The sequence below is a fragment of the Trachurus trachurus genome (assembly GCF_905171665.1).
Source record: "Trachurus trachurus genome assembly, chromosome: 9".
Taxonomy (NCBI): domain Eukaryota; kingdom Metazoa; phylum Chordata; class Actinopteri; order Carangiformes; family Carangidae; genus Trachurus; species Trachurus trachurus.
In genome coordinates this window covers 16849895-16869960 of record NC_139895.1, presented here as the reverse complement: position 1 = coordinate 16869960, position 20066 = coordinate 16849895, and the positions used below count along the sequence as shown (strand labels likewise).

Genomic DNA, 20066 nt, shown 5'->3' with positions numbered 1-20066 from the left:
TCTGTGGTTTTAGGTCCAGTTTGAGCATCTTACAAACGATTGGTTTATCTTTTGAGACTGTATGATATTTTTTGTTGTTGTTACAGTGTTGACTTTGCATCCTAAAATGTTGATCATTGATTAATGATGTTGTAAAACAGTCTTAAGGTATCTTGATCTCTGGGAAAATACATTTTCAGTATATTCTGATACTAGAAAGACAAAACAATTCATCAGTTAATTGGGATAATAACAAGGGAAAATGAATGATGAAAATAATTTAAAAAAGAAAAGAGAGTTGTTAATTACAGCTCTAAAATAATTAGACATTCTGTACACTAAGAGCTTGGATCATTAAAAGGAACTGTGACCTTTAATTGCAGAAGATGCCGAAGATAAAAGCTGAACATTTACTCTAATGCGGTCACAAGGCATGTGGTTTGATTGCTCTACACTGCACATCAGCACAGTCATCTTTGAACTCAAAATTTAAACATTTAATATTTTATTTTATTTCCGTCTGAAATGTTGGGTGCATTGTACGAAAGATTAGGCTATACTTAAGTGGGCTGCCATTTACCCACATCTCTACCACAGTAGCTACTTTCCTCCTGTCCATCCCAATGCAGGCTACCACCAAGCAGAGTTATGTCTGTTACTGAAGAACACATCGGAGAAAAGCTGTGTGTGTGTTTCCTCCGGAAAAAGCAAGGAAAGAAAAGAAAACATGATAATTATCTGCTTGATAATGGCAGCCAGGCCCGCCGATAGGGGGGGACAAACGGGTCTGCTGTCCCGGGCCCAGGAAAGAGGGGGGGCCCACAACTGGGCCCTCATTAAATTGTGGACTTTTTTTTTGTGGACTTTTTTTTCATTATTATTGTCAAATTAGTCCTATGTGGAAAGGAGGAGAGGAAGGAAAGGAGCCGGAGGAAAGGAGGCGAGATGGAGAGGGGGGGGGGGGGCCATCTAACATTATCTTGTCCCGGGCCCAGCCAAGACTGTCAGCTGGCCTGATGGCAGCAGTAACAAAGTCAATCCCACGCTAATATGTGTTAATGCCCATTTATGCACCAAATCACACAGTATCGATAACTTTCAGACTGCCTTCATGTCTCTGGCTCAGGCTACAGGTAGCATAACGGTGAAAAGACGTGAAAGAAGCCTTTGTCTCTGAATGAAATAAAGAAGCCCACCTCTGTGTTTCTTTTATAATTGAAGTCATTGTTGTCTGTTGATGTGTCCAAATGAAAAATTAAGAGTTGAAAAGTGTCAGGAGCAGCAGCAGCAGCATCATCACACTGTTGTTATTCCTTCTTCCTGTTGTCTCGAGACGATTCACGTGACAGTCAAAGCTGCGCAACAATGCGCAGTAAAGCGCAAGATAAAGTGGAGGAAGAGACTACTACTAAAAGTGAAAATAAATAAGATGCGTGCAATTTAATTATTACTATTATCGATATTTTTACCCTTCAAAAACTGATGTGAGGGCACAAGTTGGACATCCGTAAATGGCGTTTGCGTAAAAAGTACGCAGAATGACCCTCTGAAAGCGTCAACTACACTGACAACTACGGAATGGGTTTTGGACAAACCCTGCAACATACGCGTAAAAGAAGAAACATCCATACTGTTGTGAAGTCAGGATTTTCACATCTGGCAGTTTATCAGGAACATTTCGCTGAAACTAATGCGGTGTAGTCTAACAGCTGCCCAGCAATAATATATTCCAACGTTGGTGAATGTTATAGGCTAATGTTGTGTTGATTGAACTTGGTTTTGGTTATGCTAGCTATGTAACATAATATATGTCCCCATTTACATCACTGAAAGGCTGAGAAACAGAAAAAAACTCATACAGCCTACTGTAACATGCAATAAAACAGGTTCAATGAAAATGGAGCCTTTGTCTTCATGGACACAGGGACTACTGCAGGATTGACAGCTAAGAGCTCATTTCACCATAATGCATGATGTAGCCTACAGCACCTGAAGTAGCCTAGTTTTATATCGGTTTGTGGCTGTAAAATATGATTTTTTTTAAAAGACATACCTCACAAATTCTACCCACATAACATTGATTTTATATTTGTATTTTTTTATAGGCTACTTCTTAATTACACCCCTGGCCCCTGCACACAATGCAACAATTTAAAACTCATGCAGCACATGTTCTACTATGAAATGCTAGCCTCATTAAATTCAGAGGTTGGAAGGGGTCAAAGTTATCTTTGTTTAGTTTAGTTTAGTTTAGTTTAGTTTATTTATTTCATTCATTTATCAAGCATAAAAACAAAAATAAAACTCATAAAAAAAATGACAATAGGCTACTGTAACTCTTGAATGAAAGGGGCAGAAAGAAGCAAACTTATATGCTGGATACTGGATGTTAGTTGGCAATATTTTTTTGTGAGCCTTAAAAATTATTTGGAGTATACTGTAGTCAACCAGATCCTGAAATTTCATCAAATGTAACTGAAGGGATATTGGATTTGTGTGTTCTTTATAATGCTCCCTACTAACGATCCTTATGGCTCTTTTTTGTAAAATGAAAACTGAATGTGTAAATGATTTGCAGGCATTTCCCCATATTTCAATACAGGTCAGATGTGGAACAATCATAGAACAGTATACAATCCTTTCTCATCTAACAACTCTTTGGTTTTATGTAGCAGAGCAATACTTGTGTAATTGTAAAATCTGATCATTAACACCATCAAAAACAGTGCCGACTCTGGCAGGTGCTGTAATCCAGCCATAACTTTATTATGCCTGTGGATCATGGTCTCACGATGAACCTGAAACGTAGACGTCAAACCTCACAAAATAAGGCGGTAAGAATCATTTTGAATCTCCCCATGAGAACTCACCTCTACCCATTTTGATAGGATTGGATGGTTAAAGTACAAGATCGAGTCTCTCAGTTACAACTGTGTAATGTCCACAGGATCGTTCTTGGAATTGTTCCCAACTACTTCATACATTATTTTTAATCGGGTAACTAAGGTCCATACCATATGTACTTTAATAGGGGCAGTTTGACAGACTTTATGCCCCCCAAATGTTTGGTATTATGTGGGTAAAGTTTTTTTGTATATTGAAACCATCGCTTACCCAGAACACTTAGGCTAAGTCTGTTATAGAAAGATTTAAAAAGGGACTGAAAAAATGTCTCAGACACAATAATGTATTTATTATACTCTTCATGAACTGATCTTCAGGATGTTTGATGTTTTATTTAGGGACCAAAATGGAAATAAACCTTGTGGCTTTATTGTGTCATCCCAACCGTTTTTAACTATGGTGCAGATATGCATCATGTTTTATAACAAATCAATCAACAGTTCATGCAACGAGCCTTTTGTCCAAAGCTTAGTGAAGGCCTATGAATTTCTGAAAAGCAGGAGTTGAAGTTGCACTCACAGATTTGCTGACAGATAAAGTAACCATCACTGTTCAATATTGTGTGATGGCCAGCATTAGCAGCAAATTTTACTGTCACTTTTTCCTTTTTCTCCCGAAATGGGGAGACACAGAGAGGGGGAATGACACGCAGCAAAGGGCCATGGGGGGAATCGAACCAGGGCAGCTACAGTGAGGACCACAGCCTCTGCCCTATACATGTGGCGCCTGCTCCAACTATACGAGCTACAGTATACCCATAACTGACATGTTTTATCTAAATATAAGCATTGTGACAGCCAAAGTTAGCTGCTAATTTTACTTGAGACATTGTATTTAACCTCGGTATTACTGACATTTTCTGTGATATTTTGTGATTACTGCAGACATTTTAGAATAATTATGCTGTCACCTGACTACTTTTCAGCTGGCATGTCATGTACGTAAGTGTCACAATTTCATTTAATAACAATATAAAATTGAACCTCTGAGAGCAAGATACGTAGATCCAGACAGGTTGACAACTGAGTGGGAAAAAATTAATGAGGAGATTACCGTAATAATGAAACAAGGCAAAGCCTGAGTTTTAACAGTTTATTATGTTGAAAAAGAAGAGAAAAAAACATGCACAGATTAAAATCAAGGGAATTATTTGATAAGACATGATAAATCATTTAAAAATATTCTGCATACAAATAAGAAAAAAAAGTAATTTCAGCATATATATATATCCATATTTCTGTCACACAGCAATATAATATTCTGTATTGTTTGCACTGATTTTACAAACAAGCTATAACATATGACTTCCAATACCGTAGCAGACCTACTCCAATTTGAAATGTTTTCATTTACTTCCCTCCACTGATCGATTTCTAGTCTGGAAAAACCAAACCAATACGACTTCCCATAAAATTTCTAAACATGCCACTCTTTAACGTAAACACTTGAGGAAGTGAAATAATTTCAGTTGCAAACTGACACAGATCTGCACTGTAGCAGCTGAACATCAAGGGCCAACCTCCAGCGAGGCAGAAGGAATGTACCACTGATAAATAAATATTTCATTTTTTCCTTCCAACAGAAAAAAAAACATGTAAAACATTCTTTTCTTTAACAGGAAAAACAAAAGTGATAACACCAGAACAAGGAGTGTCAAACCACACAGTACCTTCAAGATGTATAGTTTTGAGAAAAGTTAGTAATTTGAGGTTTTGGTAAACAGATTGCATCATGGTAAACACTGGCTGACATCTGTAGGCTCAGGATCTCGCTGCCATTATTTGAAGGAGGGTAAATTTGGCACTTTTATGCTGATGTCACCAATGTTGATGTTTCTGGGCATTTCCGGGAGGTTCATGTTCTTTACAGCTGATACGGCACGAGCTGGCGCTCCTGCAATACCGGCCTGTACACACACACACACACACACACACACACACACACGCATACACACGCGCATACAAAACACACACAAGGAGGGTTGATAAGATACAAATCAGTAAATCAAAATAACATGCTATGCACAACAACACATTTAACAGCGAACGTTGGACACACACACACACGCGCGCACACACACACAATGCTAAAACAAAGTACTAGACAAACAACAGTCAACTGCTGACAAAATGCAAAAGGACTGACAGCTACTCGGACAGACATCATGTGCAAATGTACATTCAGATGCCTTCATAGCTTCATACGCACATGCATTACTTGGTTCTATAATGACTTACATCACAACCAGAGCCAATTATGAATCAACTGTGAGGACACACTGTTCTTGACCATTCACTAGTTTTGATGTACTGAACACGCAGTACTGAACAATCATCGAATGGACAAAAGGCAGCATTGCTTGGAAAAGTGAACCCACCGGACTCTTGAGGACCGATAAGGGTAAAAATGCAAGGAGAGAATTGATAAAGCAGAAAAAAATGGATTTTTATATGAAGGCGGAAATGACGTTTGGATAGATAGTAATGTATAGGATGTGTGCGTCAAATTTAAAAAATAAAGAATAAATAAAACATGTCAACATAATATACTCTTAAGCCATAAATATACAGGTGATACTGTACCTCTAGTGGGTTGGGTTACTTCTGGAAAAGACTACACGTGACAACAGCTAACACTTTTCTATCTAGATACATATCTATGAGTAGAAGAACAAGAATATTGTGCCATTTACGTGTCTAAAGTGTTGCCTAGAAATGATATGAGGAGGTTGTAAGCCTAGTAGTGCTAAGCTACAATGGGAGATCTATTCTAAGGGACAGAGGAGGCACCTCACTCTAACGCAATGAATCTCAATGTGAAGCTGTGTAAGAACAACTTGGCGTTTTTTTTTTTTTTTAAAGGAAGAAGTGAAGGTAGTTTAGCCTTTTGTAGCAGTAAAATAATATACATTTATAAAGGGAAAGATATAATTTTTTCATCTCAGGTGAGAGCAGACATTTGAGAATCACTGCTGTTAGAGATCCTCCAATTGAATCTTTAGGAGACAGACCCAAAAATGACCAAAAGGCTTCAAATACAGCAACTATAATGTCCACTGCCTCTCCAAGGAACAAATTCGGATGAACACCCTCGTGATGTGATGCACACAAACTATGTCTGGAACTTAGATTTATTCACTCCATTTAATTTCACAAGGTTATTTCAATGGACCATTTGTCTAACGGGTTTGGCTCCCTCTGCCAAGAATGAAGGAGACTCGTGTTGGATGGAAAGATGACCGTGGTGTTAATGGAGAGGACTGCTGATCCAGCGCATGGACTCAAGTCTACAGGAGTCAGGATGTAGGATTGTTTTTGCCTGCAGAGTCGCCTGGAGACCTACTGTACTGCCCTACAACGCAAGAAAGGGGTAACTCATTTTTTGTCAAAAATGAGATTTTGTCATTTTTGGGACATTAAAGGTCTGCTACATCATGTGGATAAATATCTTGACTCAACTTTATCTTATTTGGGATATATTTGTGGGTGGTTTTCACAGTAACTCCCAAAAACTGTGGTGAAACAACAAGAGAACACAGTAACTAGAGTTACCCCTTTCTCTCTGTGTATAGAACTACCCAAAACTGCAGTGAAACAACAAGAGAACACAGTAACATGAGTTACCCTTTTCTTCCTGTGTATAGAATGTTCAACAGGCCCTACTGTACAACAGGCTACTACCATTTTAGAACCAATGGGAGTTACCCCTTTCTTGCATTGTATGGCCAGCTTATATTTTGCCTCAATGCACAGACAGACAGAGGTAACTCTGAAATAAGGGTAAAATGTTAAGTTTGAGTTAAATATTTTTACACAGCTAGAATACTACTCGCAAAAGCAAGGATTTGACCAATTTTCAGAATCCTAAGTTCAATACAGTTGACTGGACAACAAAAATACTTTAAACTAATTTTTCTCAGAACTGCACTCTGAGGAGTTACCCCTTTCTTCCGTTGTAGGGCAAAGTCCATTCTAGTGGGGTTTTTAATGAAATACCGGGTTACTAATAAGTACAGAAAAAGTAACACACAACAGTGGTTTGATTCGTCAGAAGTCAGAGAGTCTTTTAAAGCTCGAGCAGTAACCTATCTAAAAGAACCATGGGATAAAGTTTTCATGACCGGTTTACATCAAACTACTAATGTGCTTTAGAGGAACTGATCTAAAGGGAAAGGTTTGACATTTGGAGAACATTTGCTTTTTAATAGAGGGTTAGAAAGGAAGATCAGCTCTACTGTCTCTCATGTTTATGTGAATATCATGCAGCAGCCACTTAGCTTAGCTTAGCAAAAGACAAAGGTAGACAAGTAAAAAAAAAAGCCTTTTATCATGTTCAGTCAGGTTATCTTCCAAACTATATCTTAAATCTCAACTGGCAAAGGTATATAGAAGATGAATAACAGACTATGAAACACTGTTGTTGTTACACCTCAGCTTTCAAGTTAAACAAATGGAGATAAATCCTGTTCATTACAAAGCTTTAGAGGTGCCGATTGGTGCATTTTCTTAATAGTCAACAAAGCAGGGCTAGCTGTTTCTTTCTGTCTTGATGCAAAGATGAGCGATTCAGCGACCATCTACACCAAAGTGACTGTATTGTGCAACTAGTGAAGGAGAGGGACGGCAACATTTTTGGGTCTGCCATGAAAGATTCCTTGAATATGTTAGTGACGTCAGTTTGCTATAACATGGAGGGCCGTATGGAGAGACTGAGGGGGAGTAAACTTTTCAGTTAAGGTTACAGTACTTGGTTGTAAATTTAGCAGTACCTGTGTCTACCTGTCCTGCCTGGTAGACTGAAAGATAAACGTCTGTAAAGAGAGAGAAGAATGGAAAGAACTAGACAGGGTCAGGAAAAAGAGGAATGAGGAATGTTAAAGCAGATTAAAGTAATTACAGTTTATCTCCACAGAAAAAAAGTGATAGGACCTATCATAGACCACATCACCAACAACAACAAAACCAATCTTTTGATTTGTTTTTTTCTTTTTCTGCAGTGAATACAGATATGAATCGAGAGGGATCAGTTTGATGGAAAAACATTGATGCCACCTAATCAGTCTGTGCCAGTTTGGACGAAGAACAGCCCATTCCTTGTTTCCGCAGACACTGCCCTATGAATGGACAGTGTCGTTTTGAATTAGCATCAGTGTGAAAAAACACACACTGCGGTCTAGGGTAGGTCCAAGAGGGAAGAGACAGAGCAGCTCTGATGATTGTAGAACAGTAAAAAGAGTCTGCTTACAGAATATCAATCGAAAAAGAAGATTCTGTCTGGTTACAAGCACACAATGCAGCTTTAGGGAAAAGAATTACTTTAACACTAAAACTTTTCAAAGTCAATTATTAGACCACACAAATGATGTCAGTTAAAAAACAAAAACCTTCACTTTGTCATGTAAGCAACAAAACACAACAGATTTGTACAACATTGTGACTTTCTGTTAGTGTTTCTCATTGCAAAAGTAAAAAAAAAAAAAAAAAAAGGACTTCCTCCAAAAAAACATTGCCTTAGTGTTAGGACATCATTGCAGTGCATTGTAAGTAAAACAAAACCAAATCATTAGTGCAGTTATGTCTTTTCTATTTTTTTGGACTACAGGGGCTACAAACCAAAATAGAAATGATTTCATGAAATTGTCTCTGGCTGTCTTGTATGATTAAAACTTTCCAATGAGTAAATGGATGTTTATCTGCTAGCAGAAGCTGTATGGAAAGCAAAGCAATGTCCTTGCATAGAATAAATATCCAAAGCAAGGACACTGGCTTATAGATGCTACAAGACACATTTGGAAAGCAAATACTTCAACATGGACAGCGCATAAGATTCACATTGTCCTCTACAATAACAAGCACGTGAAAAAACTGGACTACTTTCACCACTGTTCAATTTCTGTGGACGTGATCAATGGTCAGATTCTGGAGATGCATTGGACGATGGTACAGTTAAGACTGCATAGTAATGGCAAAAGTGATGACCGTGACACTGTCTTTTATACTGAGAGAATTATGTCGAGTGTGGATCTGCATTGAGAGCAGTGCAGCGGCAAGAAGAGAGGCCGAAAGAAAGAGCACAAACACTCAAGAGTAGGTAGGGAGCATCCACAAGGTCACCGGAGAGTGGCATGCAGGGTGCAGCATACACACATGCCTGCATACTGTATACGATACCTCAGAGGGTATGGAGGTAGGATCAAGTCATACATACAAGCGAATGGGTGGGGTCATGCTTACCTCAGACTTCTCCATCTTGTTCTGAGCATCCACCTGCGTGATGATTTCGTTCATGTTGGTCTCCAGGACCATCCCGCCCATCACCATCTCTGCCAGGATGTTGTGGACCTGCATGGGAAAAAATGAGATATGAAGGTGGCACTTTAATGTCACTGAAAAGTATATGTCTTGAGGATACAAACATTTCATAGATATAACACTATAATTTAGCAGATATAAGGACATATCATATTCTGTTACTAGGTTATCATTAGGTATCTGCTAACATCCCATCCTCTATTTATTGGTGCCTGCAGGAAGAGTTTTAAAACCATCTGAAATCAAAATTCGGAAACTATGAATCGATGACATAAAAGAAGTAAAATTTCATCAAAATAGTTGCAGATTCACTTTTTGTGGGTTTACAAACAGATTAATTGACTCATTTCTGCTCTTGGCTGCAGCGCTTATTTAAGTTGCTTTAAGAAGTTGCCCAAAAAAAGGTCATATAACATCAAAAATTCAAGATGGATTAGAGTTTGAATCGCTGGGAGGCAAACTGACTCTAAGGTATTTCCTACCTTGTCTACATGGAAAATTAAGTCAAGCTCACAGACGTTCTCAAAGCATTTGTCCAGCGTTTCCACAAATACCTGTGAACAGAAAGAGTAGGAATTTCGTAAAGGAGAATTCAGACTGACTGACGGTGATAATCACAAATATTTGTTGTCTATTACCTGGATTAAGTCTAAAATTCCTAGTTCACTCTCTGAAGAGTCCACACAAAACACAAAGTAGAGTGTGGCATAGTGTCTGTAGATCAGCTTGTAGTCCGATCCTCCGATCAACCTGATACCGGGTGGGAGAGACAAGAAGATATCACAGTGAAAACACATGTCAACAACATCTCGTTAATGTTTCCATTTGCCTGAAAGACCACTGAACATGTTGGAAATAGACACAAAAAGGCCTCGAGTTCATCTGGAGTTCATGAACACACGGTCCGACCTGATGCAATTAGCATGTCGTAAACATGTCATGACATGTTTACCCAAACACTGAGTGATTAGGAGAAAAATAAAAGTATGTTTTCAGTCTCAAGTCAACATGTGTTAAGATAGGACTGAAGATGTACCAACATGATAAGATATGGAAGGTAGACATTTAACCTAGTAACCAAATGATTAACCAGTTGGGCTTAGGTAAGACATCAGTGAGTGTTTTTGTTTTTGTAACTTCCCCTGCTCATGTGCAATCACTTGAAATCACTTGAAAGTGATTGCACATAGTGTTAAATATTTGGTTGTTGTGACACTACTGAGTTTTTGGCTTTGGAGCCACACAATTAAGAGGTAACAGAGAGCACACACACTGGAGGTTGCCCAGAGTAAAACAACACCTTGTTCCTCATTCATTAATGATGAATGACCCTCAAATAAACAATGTCCCTATCAACTGCCATTCACTAAGGCCCCTAAGCTTCCCTTTACACTGTGAAATAAATTCCTGTGATGTTGCATCACGGTAAATTATTTACATCCACAGGGTAAATAATTTAAACCCAGTTCCTAAGGATCTGGACACAGTCACTTGCTGATGCACCCGGACCACACGTCACTTACATTCCACCTTCTAGGAAATTACAGACGTTCTCATCTCGTTTTGAGACCAAGTGGAAGGTTTCCCTGATGATCTGTTGCTCTGTGTCTTCATTCTGCAGGATGAATGAGAAAACGGAGGCTGTTAAACAAACAGGAGATGGTAAATAATGCCTTGTTTGTGCACTTAATAGCATTCAGTCAGCCATTTCATTACTACTAGCCAGAAGACCAGCAGGTAAAATAATGGTTCCCCTCCTTTCTTCAACACATCCACTGGCTCTGAGTTGAAAAAAACAAACAGGACTTATTATTTTCTTAGTCACATTTAAACACACACTAGTGCCCACAGGCAACGGAAGCAATGATTTCATTGTACAAGCTGAATCAAGGTAGGCTTATCTTATTATTTGCTACTGGATGAGATTCTGTTTACAGTATTAAATATCCAAAGACCTCAACAATCCAAATCATGTCTAAAATATCTTGTGGTTTGCACCTTTAACACTGAGGCTGCTTCACCATAGAGTGCTAAATGTCCTCTTTAGGCCCATGACAGGTCAGTGAGCACAAGGAGAGACGAGGGCGTCCAACATGCAGCTGGCTGCAAGGCTGAACCAGTCATGTGACATGTAGCATGAGACCAGCAGGGTTATGGTACTCAACAGTTTCACGATACAGTCAGAGAAGACTGTGAAAAACAGCAGTATCTTTTAAACTTGCCATTAAGATATTTATGAATGTTGTGGATTTTAATGGACACAACTTTCCTCTAAAAGTTTAATTTTGACCAAGGACCATCGTTACAAACCAACTCCCCTCTAACTTCCCAATAAAAGGTAATAGTAATAGTAATAATACCAGAAATATAATCATGTAAATGCTTTTGAACACACTACTGTATAATGTAAGTGATGTAAGGACAGTGTTAAGTGTTTAATTTATGGGATTTAGGGAGGTTAAAGCAAACTAAGTGTTCCCAGATATTCAAAGCTGCTTTTCAGTTCTGTGATTTCACAGCGCAGAGATTTACAGCTCACTTACCATTCATGTAAGATTTATTTTAATACAATGAACCATTGTTGCTGTAAAGCTGCATAACCAGAAACTCACACACAAATACAGGCCACAAGCTCACAGCTGTTCTCTATCCAAGGCTTCTCACAGAGGCTGGCAGAGGGCCCGCTGATGGTACATGAATTTATGTGGTGTGTGTGTGTGTGTGTGTGTGTACGTGAGATTGTGAGTGTGCGTGTGTGTGTTTGTCCATATTTCACTCCCCTATCCCCGACATGTCACACCTAGATTGGACAGATGCTTTGGCTTCATGTCTCAGCTCTGCCACTCTCCCTCTCAGCACAACACACAGTCCCTCAAACAGACTCACAACACACACACACACACACACACCATGTTAGCAGCCGAACCGAAGCCCAGACGTGGCAGTGAGCAAACTTAAAAAAAACCAAATGCTTCTTCAAACTGTGTTAACAGCGAGGAATATGTGTGAATGTTACATCCAGGCAGCCAGTTAAACCAACGCCTCAGATGTTGATATAACAGATGGTGTCACCGTCTCCACAGCCTTCTGATAATCCAATCAATTTCAATCCATCCTCCTGAAATACAAATACACCCATGTGCATCTCATCTTAAGATATGGAGCAACAGTGTTCACTGAAGCTGCAAGTAAGGTTTATTTTCATTATTGATAAATCTACTGATTCTTCTCTTGGATAATGGATATTGGAAATGTCAGGGGACAGATAAAAACAAACCCAACAAATGACTTGTAGTGTCTGGCCAAATATCCTCAGTGTACAATGATATAAACCAGATACAATCAGATGAAGCAGAGTAACCACAGATGTATTTTTCTCTAAAAATGATTTATTTTGAAGTGCAGAGAATTCAATTAACTTTCTTTATTGTTAATCAAACTTCCAATTATTTTCATGAGTCATCAATAACCATTTCATCTGCAAAATGTCAGAAGATTTGTTTTTTAAGCAAAATGTCCCAACTTACATCTTCGTGAAGTTTTGTTTTATCTGCTCAGCAGCCAGAAATCTAGAGCTGAGTGGATTAATTGAAAATTGATTTACTTGATCTGACTAGAAAATGATCAGCATCTATGCTGACTATTGATTAATTGCTTGCGTGATTTACCAGACTAAAGTGCCCCAGCTCTGCCAGCTCCTGCTCCGGATACGTGAGGATTTGCAGCTTTTCCTTGTCCTATATGATAATAATACAACTGCAACAACTAGTCAATTCACCGAATAGCAGAACAGAGATAACACGATCTGTGATTTTGGTCCAAAAATTTATCTTTGAAAGTAATTGTTATGCAGAAAAATTACAAATAAAAAAAAATGCTGATTTCCTGTTTATCTCCAGAACATCTGAGAAGCTCTGTGGTGAAAGTAGTATTATCCAAACAGTTGCCAATTAATTTCCTGTCAATCAACTAATCAGTTAATCTGCTAATCTAATCTAGCACTGGCAAGAGAATTAATGTAGCTGCTTGGCTCTGCTTGGGTTAGGAGGACACTATTGACGCCACCTTGCTATTGTAGTACCAATGTTGGAAAAGCTGGAGATATAAATCCAATTAAGAGAAGAAGAGGCCGACACAACACAACACAGGACAGGACAGGACATTACATAACATAACACATGTGTTTTTTGTACCTACAACTCACTCCTTATGGGTTTTTTACTTGTGGGTTGTGATTGAATGAATAGTGGTGAAAGGTTGAGAGTGAGCACGAGTCAATCACAAGGCCGTTACTGAAGTCATGTGACACAAACAAGACGAGTGAACTCACTTCACTGTTCTCGTGGGCCACAGCTGGGCCACAGCTGGACTCAGAAGTAATAATGGGGGTTGATGCTCTGACCTGGGACCAGTCCTCTTCTATAACACAGACTGACTCGGCGGGGGGAAAGCTGATAGCCTCGCTTTGCCTCGCACATGTTTTAATTATTCATGTTTCAAAGGACAGCATCGTGCACACTGACATCTAATACACCAGACTCAGTGGGAGACACCGTGATGTAGGCTACACTTACACACACAGAGCATACACACCTTTTCATTCAAACTGTCTGCAACAACATCATATTAAATGTCTGCATGAGAAAACATACATGTATCTGAACAGCCACACCATGAGGTTTTACTTTTTTTTTTTTCCTTCTCCTCCCATCTTGGCCTGAACACCACACCACACACACAAACCTGCAATAAATGAAACAAAATATGGAATAAAGAAAAATAAATGTCTCATGTTACTCACATAATGCTCGTAGAATTTAGAAAGCCTTGGTTTCCCATGATTGTTGAATATTAAAATGGCTTTTATCATGATTGTAGCGGAGCGGAGGGAGGCGGGGGGGAGACTGTTGTCTGTCAACTACCCGTGAACCCAGATCTGAGTGGGATTCACGGCTAAATCCCGTCTCGATTTAAGGTTAATACGGGATAGCTTCGAGCTACTCGCTGCTGCTGCTGCTGCTACTCCTTCATCGTCTCTTTACGGAAATATTCCACGTCAAAGGACCAGTCATGCTCCTCTTCCTCCTCTTCCTCCTCCTCCTCCTCCTTCCCCCAGCTACAGGAGCCGCGGTGGTTCAAACATCTCCCGTTCCGGACGACTGAAAAACACTCACAGGTGAACAGCGGGATCATTTATTGCTATTTCGGCGAGTAGCCTAATATAGACCTAGCTACTCGGGTCATCAATGCGCAGTGGTAAAAATGTCCGACTTTCTCTTTTTATCCATATACGTGTTTTTTTTTCCTCATGTTTTTATCTTAAAAAGTCTACAGGGGAAAATAATGAATTTGGTAAAGGGGTTGGTCTAGGAAGAAAGACAGTAGCTAGCTGAGTGAGAAAGAAAGAAAGAAAGAAAGAACAGTCTGATATTTACGTTGTCTGTGCTATAACTGCAGTGAAGTTAGTTTGAAGTTGGATATTTGACAGACATTCGCTCACTCACTCGCTTCTCAATATATTAAAAATCCATATAAAATATTAGATGTGTTCAAATGCAATAAAAACAGGTGTGTCTCATAGAGGAGGCTTAGCTCTACCACCCTGTGTCGATTTTGAGCCAACAGGTCACATGACCTAGGAGTTATTGAGCTATAATGCTCATATTTACAGTATAAAACACATTAAAAATTCATATAAAATATTTAATGTGTTTAAATGCAATAAAAACAGGTGTGTGTCATAGAGGAGGCTTAGCCCTACCATCCTGTGTTGATTTTGAGCCAACAGGTTACATGACCTGAGAGTTATTGAGCTCTAATGCTCATATTTACAGTATAAAATACATAAAAAATTTATATAAAATATTAAATGTGTTTAAATACAATAAAAACAGGTGTGTCTCATAGAGGAGGCTTAGCCCTACCATCCTGTGTTGATTCTGAGTCAACAGGTCACATGACCTAGGAGTTATTGAGCTATAATGCTCATATTTACTGTATAAAATATATAAAATATTCAAATAAAATATTAAATGTGTTTAAATACAATAAAAACAGGTGTGTCTCATAGAGGAGGCTTAGCCCTACCATCCTGTGTTGATTTTGAGCCAACAGGTCACATGACCTAGGAGTTATTGAGCTGTATGCTCATATTTACAGTATAAAATACATTAAAAATTCATATAAAATATTAAATGTGTTTAAATACAATAAAAACAGGTGTGTGTCATAGAGGAGGCTTAGCTCTACCATCCTGTGTTGATTTTGAGCCAACAGGTCACATGACCTGGGAGTTATTGAGCTATTAATGCTCATATTTACTGTATAAAATATATAAAATATTCATAAAAAATAGTAAATGTGTTTAAATGCAATAAAAACAGGTGTGTCTCATAGAGGAGGCTTAGCTCTACCATCCTGTGTTGATTTTGAGCCAACAGGTCACATGACCTGAGAGTTATTGAGCTCTAATGCTCATATTTACAATATAAAATACATTAAAAATTCATATAAAATATTAAATGTGTTTAAATACAATAAAAACAGGTGTGTCTCATAGAGGAGGCTTAACCCTACCATCCTGTGTTGATTTTGAGCCAACAGGTCACATGACCTGAGAGTTATTGAGCTCTAATGCTCATATTTACAGTATAAAATACATAAAAAATTCATATAAAATATTAAATGTGTTTAAATACAATAAAAACAGGTGTGTCTCATAGAGGAGGCTTAGCCCTACCATCCTGTGTTGATTTTGAGCCAACAGGTCACATGACCTAGGAGTTATTGAGCTATAATGCTCATATTTACAGTATAAAATAAATCAAAAATCCATATAAAATATTACATTCGTTTAAATGCAATAAAAACAGGTGTGTCTCATAGAGGAGGCTTAGCCCTACCATCCTATGTTGATTTTGAGCCAACAGGTCACATGACCTAGGAGTTATTGAGCTATAATGCTCATATTTACAGTATAAAATAAATCAAAAATCCATATAAAATAGTAAATGTGTTTAAATGCAATAAAAACAGGTGTGTCTCATAGAGGAGGCTTAGCTCTACCATCCTGTGTTGATTTTGAGCCAACAGGTCCCATGACCTGGGAGTTATTGAGCTATAATGCTCATATTTACAGTATAAAACAAATCAAAAATCCATATAAAATATTACATTCGTTTAAATGCAATAAAAACAGGTGTGTGTCATAGAGGAGGCTTAGCCCTACCATCCTATGTTGATTTTGAGCCAACAGGTCCCATGACCTAGGAGTTATTGAGCTCTAATGCTCATATTTAGCCTACTGTATAAAATATATTAAAAATTCATATAAAATAGTAAATGTGTTTAAATACAATAAAAACAGGTGTGTCTCATAGAGGAGGCTTAGCCCTACCATCCTGTGTTGATTTTGAGCCAACAGGTCACATGACCTGAGAGTTATTGAGCTCTAATGCTCATATTTACAGTATAAAATAAATTAAAAATTCATATAAAATATTACATTCGTTTAAATGCAATAAAAACAGGTGTGTGTCATAGAGGAGGCTTAGCTCTACCATCCTGTGTTGATTTTGAGCCAACAGGTCACATGACCTGAGAGTTATTGAGCTCTAATGCTCATATTTACAGTATAAAATAAATTAAAAATTCATATAAAATATTAAATGTGTTTAAATACAATAAAAACAGGTGTGTCTCATAGAGGAGGCTTAGCCCTACCATCCTGTGTTGATTTTGAGCCAACAGGTCACATGACCTGAGAGTTATTGAGCTATAATGCTCATATTTACAGTATAAAATAAATCAAAAATCCATATAAAATATTAAATTCGTTTAAATGCAATAAAAACAGGTATGTCTCATAGAGGAGGCTTAGCCCTACCATCCTATGTTGATTTTGAGCCAACAGGTCACATGACCTGGGAGTTATTGAGCTATTAATGCTCATATTTACTGTATAAAATATATTAAAAATTCATATAAAATAGTAAATGTGTTTAAATGCAATAAAAACGGGTGTGTGTCATAGAGGAGACTTAGATCTTCTGTTCTGTGTTGATTTTGAGCCAACAGGTCACATGACCTGGGAGTTATTGAGCTCTAACACCCATATTTACTGTATAAAATATATAAAAAATTAATGTGACCTTTTGGCTCAAAATCAACACAGAATGGCAGATGTGAGCGTCCTCTATGACACACACCTTTTTTTATTGCATTTAAACACATTTACTATTTTATATGAATATTTTATATATTTTATACAGTAAATATGAGCATTAATAGCTCAATAACTCCCAAGTCATGTGACCTGTTGGCTCAAAATCAGCACAGGGTGGTAGAGCTATGCCTCCTCTATGACACACACCTGTTTTTATTGCATTTAAACACATTTACTATTTTATATGAATATTTTATATATTTTATACAGTAAATATGAGCATTAATAGCTCAATAACTCCCAGGTCATGTGACCTGTTGGCTCAAAATCAACACAGGATGGTAGGGCTAAGCCTCCTCTATGACACACACCTGTTTTTATTGCATTTAAACACATTTACTATTTTATATGAATTTTTGATTTATTTTATACTGTAAATATGAGCATTATAGCTCAATAACTCCTAGGTCATGTGACCTGTTGGCTCAAAATCAACATAGGATGGTAGGGCTAAGCCTCCTCTATGAAACACACCTGTTTTTATTGCATTTAAACGAATGTAATATTTTATATGGATTTTTGATTTATTTTATACTGTAAATATGAGCATTATAGCTCAATAACTCCTAGGTCATGTGACCTGTTGACTCAGAATCAACACAGGATGGTAGAGCTAAGCCTCCTCTATGAGACACACCTGTTTTTTATTGCATTTAAACGAATGTAATATTTTATATGAATTCTTTATGTATTTTATACTGTAAATATGAGCATTATAGCTCAATAACTCCTAGGTCATGTGACCTGTTGGCTCAAAATCAACACAGGATGGTAGGGCTAAGCCTCCTTTATGAGACACACCTGTTTTTATTGTATTTAAACACATTTAATATTTTATATGCATTTTTAATGTATTTTATACTGTAAATATGAGCATTAGAGCTCAATAACTCTCAGGTCATGTGACCTGTTGGCTCAAAATCAACACAGGATGGTAGGGCTAAGCCTCCTCTATGAGACACACCTGTTTTTATTGTATTTAAACACATTTAATATTTTATATGAATTTTTAATTTATTTTATACTGTAAATATGAGCATTATAGCTCAATAACTCCTAGGTCATGTGACCTGTTGGCTCAAAATCAACACAGGATGGTAGGGCTAAGCCTCCTCTATAAGACACACCTGTTTTTATTGTATTTAAACACATTTACTATTTTATATGAATTTTTAATATATTTTATACAGTAGGCTAAATATGAGCATTAGAGCTCAATAACTCCTAGGTCATGTGACCTGTTGGCTCAAAATCAACACAGGATGGTAGGGCTAAGCCTCCTCTATGAGACACACCTGTTTTTATTGTATTTAAACACATTTAATATTTTATATGAATTTTTAATTTATTTTATACTGTAAATATGAGCATTATAGCTCAATAACTCTCAGGTCATGTGACCTGTTGGCTCAAAATCAACACAGGATGGTAGGGCTAAGCCTCCTCTATGAGATTCACCTGTTTTTATTGTATTTAAACACATTTAATATTTTATATGAATTTTTAATGTATTTTATACTGTAAATATGAGCATTAGAGCTCAATAACTCTCAGGTCATGTGACCTGTTGGCTCAAAATCAACACAGGATGGTAGGGTTAAGCCTCCTCTATGAGACACACCTGTTTTTATTGTATTTAAACACACTTAATATTTTATATGAATTTTTAATGTATTTTATACTGTAAATATGAGCATTAGAGCTCAATAACTCTCAGGTCATGTGACCTGTTGGCTCAAAATCAGCACAGGATGGTAGAGCTAAGCCTCCTCTATGAGACACACCTGTTTTTTATTGCATTTAAACGAATGTAATATTTTATATGAATTCTTTATGTATTTTATACTGTAAATATGAGCATTATAGCTCAATAACTCCTAGGTCATGTGACCTGTTGGCTCAAAATCAACACAGGATGGTAGGGCTAAGCCTCCTCTATAAGACACACCTGTTTTTATTGTATTTAAACACATTTACTATTTTATATGAATTTTTAATATATTTTATACAGTAGGCTAAATATGAGCATTAGAGCTCAATAACTCCTAGGTCATGGGACCTGTTGGCTCAAAATCAACATAGGATGGTAGGGCTAAGCCTCCTCTATGACACACACCTGTTTTTATTGCATTTAAACGAATGTAATATTTTATATGGATTTTTGATTTGTTTTATACTGTAAATATGAGCATTATAGCTCAATAACTCCCAGGTCATGGGACCTGTTGGCTCAAAATCAACACAGGATGGTAGAGCTAAGCCTCCTCTATGAGACACACCTGTTTTTATTGCATTTGAACACATTTACTATTTTATATGGATTTTTGATTTATTTTATACTGTAAATATGAGTATTATAGCTCAATAACTCCTAGGTCATGTGACCTGTTGGCTCAAAATCAACATAGGATGGTAGGGCTAAGCCTCCTCTATGAGACGCACCTGTTTTTATTGCATTTAAACGAATGTAATATTTTATATGGATTTTTGATTTATTTTATACTGTAAATATGAGCATTATAGCTCAATAACTCCTAGGTCATGTGACCTGTTGGCTCAAAATCAACACAGGATGGTAGGGCTAAGCCTCCTCTATGAGATTCACCTGTTTTTATTGTATTTAAACACATTTAATATTTTATATGAAT

The 20066-nt window shown here is 37.4% G+C and overlaps 2 protein-coding genes across 2 annotated transcripts in view; both read right to left on the bottom strand.

Annotated features, from left to right (window-relative positions):
• The window catches only part of commd10 (COMM domain containing 10), a 59106-nt gene extending 57785 nt beyond the window's left edge, over positions 1-1321 (bottom strand). Inside the window, exon 1 of the mRNA XM_083978873.1 lies at positions 1176-1321. Coding sequence (XP_083834999.1) covers positions 1176-1204 — 29 coding nt within the window. The 5' untranslated portion in view covers positions 1205-1321. The remainder of the gene's footprint in view (positions 1-1175) is intronic.
• Positions 1322-3961: 2640 nt separating this feature from the next.
• Positions 3962-14299, bottom strand: ap3s1 (adaptor related protein complex 3 subunit sigma 1). Its single transcript, XM_083979893.1, has 6 exons — positions 13996-14299; positions 10718-10809; positions 9833-9944; positions 9677-9748; positions 9117-9224; positions 3962-4789 (listed from the first exon to the last, which is right to left on the bottom strand). The coding sequence occupies exons 1-6, from the start codon at positions 14062-14064 to the stop codon at positions 4661-4663; spliced, it is 582 nt and encodes a 193-aa protein (XP_083836019.1). The 5' UTR covers positions 14065-14299; the 3' UTR covers positions 3962-4660.
• Between the last annotated feature and the right edge of the window lie 5767 nt (positions 14300-20066).